The sequence below is a fragment of the Bactrocera latifrons genome, unplaced genomic scaffold (assembly GCF_001853355.1).
Source record: "Bactrocera latifrons isolate USDA-ARS-PBARC rearing strain unplaced genomic scaffold, ASM185335v1 scaffold_51, whole genome shotgun sequence".
Taxonomy (NCBI): Eukaryota; Metazoa; Arthropoda; class Insecta; order Diptera; family Tephritidae; genus Bactrocera; species Bactrocera latifrons.
Window position 1 is genome coordinate 676,345 of NW_017537168.1, and position 9,816 is coordinate 686,160.

Sequence of the window (9,816 nt, forward strand, 5' to 3'; positions counted from 1 at the left end):
AATATTTTTAATTTTATTATTAATTTTTAAGTTTGTGGTTTCTATAACACAAATTTCTTTCTTTTTTTTTAGACACACCACCAATTTGGAGGCTTCCTGAAATATTTCAGCCCATGCACAGCTGACATTGGCCATGAAATAAACTGGTTTTGCGCACACACACGCACTCCTCCAGTTCCAGTTGATTTCTGCCCGAACGGGAAATGCAGAAAAGTGGAAAATTGGTGAAAACATATGAAGAATGGTTGCTGTAAACAAACATGTTACAGCACAAGTTGCAAATAAACACGGCATTTTGACTAAATTTATGGTTGGCTTATAAAAGCCACGCAGCTAAAGACTTGCGCTGTTAAATAAGCCATGAAGGCCGTCATGAGCGTTATTAAGCGATTGTCAGCGAAGAAAGTGCAGTGATATAAAGACGCTAAGAGCATACATATGTATACTATATATAAACCAGAAAAATATATATTACAAAAACTACAATTGTTAGTGGATAAACCGAAATGTAAGCCAAGACTTTTCTATGTGTAATAAAGGCAAAATTAATTCGAAAATAATTTACAAAAAAAGTAAACACGTTAATTTCGGTCGCAATATCCGTATAATAAATTAAATTTGAGAGGTCTATAGATAGTGTTTCAATTTGAATTAGTTCGGTTCGGTTCGGTTCGGTTTTTGGTATAAAAAAGTTTTCCATACAAACACTTGAGCTTGATGGCGCCTATATCGGTCCGATTGCTTCCAAACGAACAGCTTTTTGGAGTGCCAAGCACGTTAGCAAAGTTTCAGATCGATATCTCAAAAACTGAGAGACTAGTGGCATGTTCGAGTAAGCAACTACTGACAGGCACTGCACTGTATTTCAGGTTGTTGAGTTTTGCGATAAAATAATTGAAACTAGTTGAAGGCGTGTCATCTCTTTTTCGAAACCCGAAGGTCGTACAGCTAGAAAACGTACTTGACAAGCACTCAGCAGCTGTAATAGACCATATCCAGCTCATTTTGGGTTATAACAGACATCAGAAGCATTTCTCACGAAGAAGCGCTATAGTTTTGAAGTCCTTTCTCTGCTGCTACATGTAGTAAATAGTCAACCGCAGTTAAATGAATGCTAACAGCGCAACTATTAAGCCCCCAACGATGCTTGGAAAACTTGCTTGTTGCTCTCACATGTATTTATAAGACTGCATTGACACATTTTATAACTATTTCAATTAATTCTAAATAAATTGTATAGAAGTAACCACTCACTTTCTCAATTAGATGCTGCGTGACGTGCTCACCTTGCATAGATCCACTTGGATCGCACAAAAAAGGCAGACACTACTATTCACGCTCTTAATGTTCTACATCATCACACTGTCAGATGCGCATCCTGTCTCCATACCGGAAATAAATGGCAAATCCGGTAAAAATATTGCCGTTTCATCTTCAAATCCCACATTGCTGATCAAGCCGAGCCCACAGGACGCCCAATTGAACTCGTTAAATGCCTATGCCACCAACTACGGACACTTTGCTGCACAATTCTCTAACAATGCCGCGCAAGGTGGCAACACTAACGTGCACACAGATGGCAGCACGACCGGTAACACAAATACCAACCATTTTAAGGCATCTTTCAAATTGCCCGAGGTGGAGAATAATTTTACACCAATCCAAACATATAATAACGGTAATAGCATGCCGCATGCGGCGCCTTTAACCGCAATTGCCGCGACGCCGAATGTCAACAGCATTGCCAACAATAACGCACCACAAGCCACACCCGTTATAATGCAATACCTGCCACATGTAATGCCGGAAACAGGCGTACAATATCTGCAATTGATACCGACGCGTCCGCTTATTGTGCCCATAAGTCCGTACTTAAACGGCAATGCGCCGCCTGCGGCAGCACAAAATGCCGCCAATGCTGCAGCGCATGCGCTACACCCACCATTAGCGGCCGCCATCAATGCTGCACCAATGGACTATGGCGTCCGTTCACCGCCAATATTGGCCGCCGAGCCCATTAATAGTCAACAGCATGTTGCCGCGACTGCCGCTTTGATAGATATGTCGAATGCAGCGCCGCCGCCGCCGCCATACGGTATACATACATACGCCAATGCCTTACAGCCGTATCGCAGCAGCTATCGTATAAATCGTGAAGCGAAGGGTAAGAATTTTCCCAGCACATTGTCACTCAATATGAACGAATACATACCGGGCCCCAATGAGACACTGCGACCGCTATATATGCGCGGCAGACCGTGAATTTGTTGGATGTTGAATAACGATTATTTTGTTGAAAAAAATAAGGAATATATACACACATACATATGTACTTTGGTTAGTAATAAAAAAAATTTTGTAAATATATATACATATTACAGCGTTTCTGAATACAGTGGGGTTTAGGTTTTAAGCTCTCTGCGTTATATGACGCTTACTTTTCCGATAGCTCTCAGACCGAACTGACAGCTTACACATATTATATTTCTTGACAACCGACGGCTCAAAACGTCGAAGGGACACTACTCGAACTCAGGCACACCGAGCGCGGTCAATCAAATAATTTAGTGTAGATCAAGCTTTGAAATCGGATAAACTGTTAGTTTTAGTGTTAGAAATGACTGAGATCTCCGAGAAAGTTCTTTAGCAATTCCCACAACAGCCGGTTCTACGTATGGGAATTGATCCGGATATTAACCGGCCAAGGACTGTTATTTCGGTGATTTAATCAGGTTTAGATCCGTAAGTATTAGTTTAAGAGGGTTCTTTTGATTGGATTCAGATAACTTGAAAAAGTGATATCGCACCTAAATTGGTCACTTTCAGAATTTCTGTCGATATTTTGCTTCTTGCGTTTTCGGCTCTATCGAAGCCAAAATCTAAAATGCGGTGTTCCGTTGTTGAAGTTCTGTAAAATTAGATGTCAGTAGTTTGTAAAATTATGAATATAAATATATATATATGGGTGATATATGGTTAACGCGCTATTTGCATACCTCAGTCTAAGTGTGTAAATTGCAATATACCCAAAAGTTGTGATAAAATGCCAATTCTAATATTTTTCAGCAGTGGCAGCTCTCTCTCTCTCTCTCTCTCTCTCTCTCTCTCTCTCTCTCGAACTAAAGAGTTTCATTTCACTTTTTCTTAGCTTAGCCTAAGTCATTCTAAACTCTTTAAGTCTCTCAACACAAAGATAGAGACAAGAGTAATATTATTATTACGAAAACGCAAAGAGATCGCTTCTCTAAGTTATCGCTGTACTTAGTAGCTCGGTTGTAGAAAAATGTTTTAGCTTCAGTATTGCGCGAATAGCAAAGTCATAGATTTATTTATCATAAAAACATCAATACAAACCAACACTCAACATCTCGAAATAGCACAATGCTTCGACATACAACTAAATATCAACTGCATTAACAACAAAGCATTGTTAACCACGCCTTAAGCTCCCGAACGAAACGAACCTCACATACGAATCACAAACGAGAAATCGCTGAGCAGACTTTATGCGAGCGCAACAATTCACCAATCACAAAGCAGTTTGCCTACAGTACGCTGCAGCATGTTCAGCAGTAAGTGGACAATCATTTTTATGTTTTAAAATTTCAATTAATATTTTTTTTAAGAATTTCATAATTGATAAACAATTTCTAATTGCATTCTACTGCTAGATAGATATTTAAATGAACCATAGGCATATGGAAAAGATTTTTAGAGTGAACAAAGGCATTAACTACTCGAGCGAAATTTCAAATTTTGAGAATTTTGTTAATTGTTACCAACTTAAGTTGGTCGGCAATTATTGATTGAGGAGTAAGGTAAAGTAAAGGCTAGCTTTTCAGTTATTCAGCGCACAACTAGATATGTTAAACATCTTAAGAGTCTAAGAATCAAAACAATTAAAAAGAAATTACCATTCTTCTAAAAAATCAGTCACCTTAAGTCTGTTTATTCTAGTGACAAGGAACGTCAAATTACCGTACTAACAATTTTTAATGTAGCCAGATTGGAAAAAACCAAAATTTTTGAGCATTTTATTTAAGATACCCAACACTTATTAAGATTAAAAATTGTTACATATTGGATAATTATTTCATTCTTCTGTTTTATGATTTCATAGTAAATTTAAAAACGGACTTTTGTACTTTCAATACTTAACGAAGGGATTTGAGCTTGTTAGCTTTCATGTAAGGTTTTTTCATAATCATTTTCAATTGAAAATTAATACTATGATGCATTACAATATAAAAAATATTATCAAATACATTAAACTTTGCGTTTTCTTACAATTTCAAGGCGGCCGCAACAAATCCCTGCGTCCACATATCTTTTTGTTAGATTTTCAATCTGGCAGTACCAGTCGTTCCAATTGCCAAACGTCAAAACCAACGCAATGCAGGCAACTGTCAAAGTGGAGTAGGTGAGTCAGAGAATGTATAAGAAAAGTATCTCTAAGTTCTCTGGGTGAGTTGCTCTCTCATGTCCAATGACAGGAGCAACTCTTTATTTCTGTTGGCGTGATTCGCTTAGAAAATAATTTATCTTTGGCGAATAAGTTCAGTTTACTTTAGCTATTTATTCCGGTTTATTTAGTTGTATTGTGACAATACGTCACATATTGATTATTGTTTCTGCAGAATATTGTAATAACAGGTGATGCTTACATCAAATTTACGCGTTTCTGTTAAAGTTAAATAAAAAGGTTTCTTTAGGTGCATACTATGAATTATATGCGGATCTATCAAGCTGCAGCCTTTGAGATAACAACAACAACTTTTCAATATTTATATTATTGTTTACAAAACTTTCGCCGGTGAAGTGTTATTTGTTGTTAATTCTTTTCAATTTGTTGTTAGGGCAATTGAAAGAATAAAACGTCAATCCACGTACATTGTGCTGCCACAGAGTGTCAATTGAGTTAACGATTGTGAAAAAGAAAAAAAATCTAAAAAACCTATAATGCAAAACAACGTATCATGAAAAAAATCGAAATTGAGTTTTTTAACGTTTCACTACATCATATTACATTGATCTATTATATCGTTTTTCTTCCGCATGTAAATTTATGAAAAGTGATGTTACGTTATTTTGCATTTCGAAGATATGTGTTAAAAGAATATATACTAGAGCAGGTCGATTGTTTTCTGTAAAATGTTCTACAGATCATTCGGAACAACTTTGCCCTACAAACTATGGGTCTAAAGCCGGTTCAAGCCATATATTTTAAAGGCGAAAGTTTTAGGGATCATAAAAATTGTCTGAGATTTAGAAAAGCATCCCCCGATTTCGGACTTAAAAAGTGTATGTTACCGCTGACTCATGGTATATGAGATATTTGATTAAAATTCAAAAATGCAGCTATTCGGTTCTACGTATTTGTTTTGTATTAAATAATGATATCATTGAGATATCTGAATTCAATAACCAGTAAATCTACACTATATAACTAGAAAGCAAAGAGAGAGTTGAATTTAATTATTTAAAATATTTTCTTTAATATGTTTTTTTTTTATTACGAAAGGATAGTTCATTAACTAGTAATGGCCACAAAACGTACGAAAAGACCTGCTCTTCAGACCAAATACAGTGAGCAGAACCGCTTCATGGAAAAATTAATGGCGAAAATATTTAGCTTCTACGACGAAAAGTCTCTAACCGATGTCACATTTAAAGTAGCAAACGCAACGGCTCTGTAAGTATTGCTTTGTCCTCAGTTTACATAAAATGATTTAGATTAATATTTTAAATTTTTGGATTACACAGTGTACCCGCGCATCGTTTGATACTCGCAGCAGCGAGTCCTTACTTCGAGAACCTTTTCAAAGGCAATAAAGGCAATAATCCTATCATCGAGATAAATGATGTAGATAGCGATATTTTTGAGTGCCTAATAACCTTTTGCTACACCGGTCAGGCGCTGATTACCGCTAACAATGTCGGTGCTATGGTAAAGGCGGCAATCGTTTTGCAATTGGACGATGCCTTGACCAGTTGTGTGGACTACATTATGACACAAAGCGATGAATACACATTACATGATGCTTATACGCTAGAGCGTGAAATTCAAAGTGAGCTTCTTAAGCAGAAATTCATCGAATACGAAATACAGAATTTTATGGAGGTGAGTCTAAATATACACGTAGTGTCTCACAATAGCGGTATTTGTATAATTGAAAATTTGTTTCTGATAATACTAGATCAGCCAAACCGACGAGTTTCTGAATTTTAATGTTGAAAGATTGAAATATATTCTGGAATCTGACAATTTGAATATAACTTATGAGGAAGATGCCTACGATGCCATAAATCGCTGGTTCAATTACGATATTTCTGCACGTCAAGAACAACTACCACTTTTATTAGCTTGTCTCCGGCTTCCGCAATTCAGTATCGATTTTCTATTGACACACATAGAGCCATTACCTGCTGGTGATCCACTGGCCTTCAAGGCGTTATCCGAGAATAGAACACCTGCAGCACGGACTCCGTTCCCACGACGATCGGGTCTACGCAAAGTACTGTCAACTAGGCGGAACTTTGCTGCTACAACAAACGCAACAACACGGACAAAGAAATACAAACCAAAACCACGTCAGCTCAGCGCTGGAAATTGTGTGAAAACATTTCTGGCATTTTGCTCAGGGGTAAGCGCATACTGTGGCTTATATTCAAATTTTAAAATCTTCATTTAGTGTACGTCCAATATTTTTGGAATAGACGAATCCGAAGCTGCTGCAATATAACAAAGTTGAGGACAATTGGCAGGAATATGCGAGCATAAAATGCGACCACATTTGTTATAGAACTATTTTAAAGGATGATAATATATTATTTATTGGCGGTAATAAAAGTGGTGTCACATCCAACACCGTCCGCAGCTGGAATATACCGAAAAAGACATGGCAACATTTGAATTTGCCTGCCATGAAACAAGCAAGAAGCTCACACTGCATTGTCGAATTAGATGGTAAGATCTACGCGATTGGTGGTTTTGGGGATAATAAAATTCTGCAGTCGGTAGAGAGGTAAATACGTAAAAATCTGTAACGAATTAATTAACGATGATGATTTTGAGCTTTAACAATTAAGCTTAAAGCAAAAGCACTATAGGCCAGTGTAGCTGATTGACAAAACAAAGTGCTGCTACCTTTCGGGAAACGGAAATTGTGTAATGTGCTATGCGCTCATTGCCACTAAGACCGCTAGTCCAAAAACTTGATAAAGTGATATCAACAGGATAGAGAGCATGCGCAGCTGATCATGAAATATTATAGCATTGTCTTTTTCAAAGGAATGCTATTAACTTTAAGTATAGTCCACTGTCTGGCATTCTAAGTTTACAATAGACAATTTCATCATCGATGCTGATTTAAGCGGCAAACGTAATGCCTCACATATCAATTTTAATATTTGCATTCTGTTTTTGTTTATTTCCAGATATACGGCATGCGATGGGTGGGAGTACGTGCACAATCTGATTGTTGGACGAGAAGGTGCCGGAGCAGTGACTTTTGGTGGTAAAATTTATATAATGGGCGGTTATAGTGACGGTGAAGAATTAAAATCCGTCGAGAGCTACAATTCGGATTCAAATACTTGGACTCCTTGCGCGGATACGATACTACATCACTCTTTACCTGGTGTAAGTTAGATAAAAAATATAAGTTGGGCATTGTCATATTAATATATAAAATAGATAAGAATCCCATTTTAAAGCACTTTAGGTCACTTTTTAGGCGTTACTACCTAGCTGGAACGCACCCATACTATCGCGGTTAAGGACTATTTTCATCAAAAACATTTATTAAGTCTACGAACAAAATTCGAAGAGTAGTTAAAGCTGTATAACTGCTAAAAGAGCTTTTTTAAGCTAAACAATTTGTAAGAACTTAACACCAGAGTGTCTCTAGAGTTTTTAAAATCTGTAAAAGTAGTTCAATTTTAATAGAAATTATCAAAAAATTGTCTGAACAAAAAAAAAAATAATAATAATCACTGATTTATCGAGCTCTCTTAGTTCAACAAAATAATATTAAATAAAGTATTTCTTGCTACTTTTTATATTACAGGTAGCTGCACATAATGGTCACATTTATGTTTTAAGCAGTATCGGTATTGAACGATACGATCCTCAGCAAGACACATGGACACAGGTACATATATTAAGTTGATTTATGCCAATCGCTTGATCTAAAAAAAAAAAATATTCTTGAAAACATTTCGCAGATTTGCTCTTTGGAATTTGGCCGTGGTCTTATAGCTTGCGCATCGCTAGACAATAAACTGTGGGCTATTGGTGGCACCTCCCAATCAGGCGAAAAGTTAGAGTTCAATGACTGTTGGGTGGAAAGGTGCTCACTACCCACAAATGACGTTTATAACTGTTTTGTTGTGCCTGAATCCTTGCTGTCGTCGAAATGATTCAATAATAATATAATTATTGTTCCTTTTTCAATTTAAAACTTCGTTTAAAATAAATACTTTTATAAAAATAATACTATTGTCATACAAAAATAATTATTTTGAAAGCAGGGTATGGTCCTAAACGTACTTGAATTGGAAGCTAGGAATCCGTCTAAATTTCTATGCATCCATAAGTTTGACAACTACTGGTTTAATAAATATGTATATGCTTAGATATGTATGTATATTTGTACTAGATGTTTAATAGAACTTTTATTAAATGCTTTTCGATTGTACGAAAATTATGTAAGAGAGCCAGAGAGGAACGGCACTCTTAAGAGCGTGGCTACCAACAGAGTTGGACACAAAAATAATGAGTGCTTTTATAAATTTCACAGTTGTGATAATAATAAATAGAAAGGCTAAAATATGAAATGAAAAGTAATCGAAATAATTTTAAATTTTTATGTAGAATTGAACGCAGTAACTTAGAACAGCACAAAAAAGATTAAACAAGGCCCAGAGCTCAGCGAAACACTGAAGATTCACTATTTGGTTACAAATAAATAAAGAGAAAGTAAATCATGTTTCCTATTACAATAATTTCCTTTTTCACTTCACTTTCTACACTTCGGTTTTTGAGATATCGATCTGAAAGTTGCAACAAAAAGCTGCTCATTTGTTGGAGCTAGTGTTATTGGACAACTGTAGCAAATAGCTGCCCTGGAAACTAAACCAACAAAATCCAGCCCTTGTATGTTTTGTATTTGACTAGATATCTTCACCGAATTCAGCATGATAACTTCGCAATTTCAATTCAAGGCAGTTGAGTAATGTTTAGCCCACCACTGTAGTTTGCATATGTGTTTTGTTTACTTATCTATTGGCGAGAACGGCGAATGATTGCAGAGAAAATCTGCAAGCAATCACACAGACGGAAATGTTTGTATAAAATGGTAAGTTGCTGTCTTGGAAGTTCAGAGAGTTAAGAAGCGTCTGCGCGGCTTGGCTTAACGTAGAATTATAATTCGTATTCAGCTGACTAAAAAGTAGTGCGAAAGTAATAAAGTAAAACGGTTTTTGACAAGCGAGCAGAATATACATATACATACATATGTTTATTTGTGTACAGTTATACGTCAAAGTTACAAGAGTCTTCAAAATTCAAAAACAATAATTATGAAGGTGTTTATAATTGAAAAATAAAAAAGAAATAACGGAGAATATTGAGAATTTCATAAATTTGATTTTTTAATATGAAAAAAAATATATAATAATTGTGCCAATAAATAGACAATATGCCAATGTGCATAGGGGTGGGTCAAAAAAACGAATGTTTTTTTTTTCGGTTGGTAGAACGAAAAAATGGTTGGTAGACAGCTTTCCATTCCATTTCCAAATTTAAAAAAATTT

The 9,816-nt window shown here is 36.0% G+C and overlaps 3 protein-coding genes across 7 annotated transcripts in view; all 3 read left to right on the forward strand.

The window, feature by feature from the left end:
- LOC108973943 overlaps positions 1–2,312 on the forward strand; it is a 4,769-nt gene extending 2,457 nt beyond the window's left edge. For both annotated transcript variants that reach the window (XM_018941475.1, XM_018941477.1), the window contains exons 2-3: positions 73–508; positions 1,267–2,312. In XM_018941475.1, coding sequence (XP_018797020.1) covers positions 1,267–2,262 — 996 coding nt within the window. In that variant the 5' untranslated portion in view covers positions 73–508 and the 3' untranslated portion in view covers positions 2,263–2,312. The remainder of the gene's footprint in view (positions 1–72; positions 509–1,266) is intronic.
- Positions 2,313–4,496: 2,184 nt separating this feature from the next.
- Positions 4,497–8,495, forward strand: LOC108973944 (kelch-like protein 1). 3 transcript variants are annotated; one of them, XM_018941478.1, is made up of 8 exons: positions 4,497–4,653; positions 5,522–5,692; positions 5,764–6,121; positions 6,198–6,644; positions 6,718–7,025; positions 7,438–7,642; positions 8,070–8,153; positions 8,227–8,495. In XM_018941478.1, exons 2-8 carry the CDS (start codon positions 5,541–5,543, stop codon positions 8,419–8,421), a joined length of 1,749 nt encoding a protein of 582 aa, XP_018797023.1. In that variant the 5' UTR covers positions 4,497–4,653; positions 5,522–5,540; the 3' UTR covers positions 8,422–8,495. The 3 variants fall into 3 exon arrangements, with proteins under 3 accessions (XP_018797023.1, XP_018797024.1, XP_018797025.1); XM_018941479.1 differs by having other exon boundaries at positions 5,527–5,692; XM_018941480.1 differs by lacking the exon at positions 4,497–4,653 and adding an exon at positions 4,708–4,927.
- Positions 8,496–9,418: 923 nt separating this feature from the next.
- LOC108973945 overlaps positions 9,419–9,816 on the forward strand; it is a 10,417-nt gene continuing 10,019 nt past the window's right edge. Inside the window, exon 1 of one of the 2 annotated variants that reach the window (XM_018941482.1) lies at positions 9,419–9,588. In XM_018941482.1, the coding sequence (XP_018797027.1) occupies positions 9,583–9,588 (6 nt within the window). In that variant the 5' untranslated portion in view covers positions 9,419–9,582. Of the gene's footprint in view, positions 9,589–9,673; positions 9,720–9,816 lie in introns of those variants that run through there. The other variant, XM_018941481.1, reaches the window with a different exon arrangement.

Coding starts and splice junctions, on each gene's coding strand:
- LOC108973944 (XM_018941478.1), top strand. CDS start 5,541: ATGGCCACAAAACGTACGAAAAGACCTGCTCTTCAGACCAAATACAGT. Junction 5,693..5,763: donor GTAGCAAACGCAACGGCTCT/GTAAGTATTGCT, acceptor TGGATTACACAG/TGTACCCGCGCATCGTTTGA. Junction 8,154..8,226: donor AGCAAGACACATGGACACAG/GTACATATATTA, acceptor AACATTTCGCAG/ATTTGCTCTTTGGAATTTGG.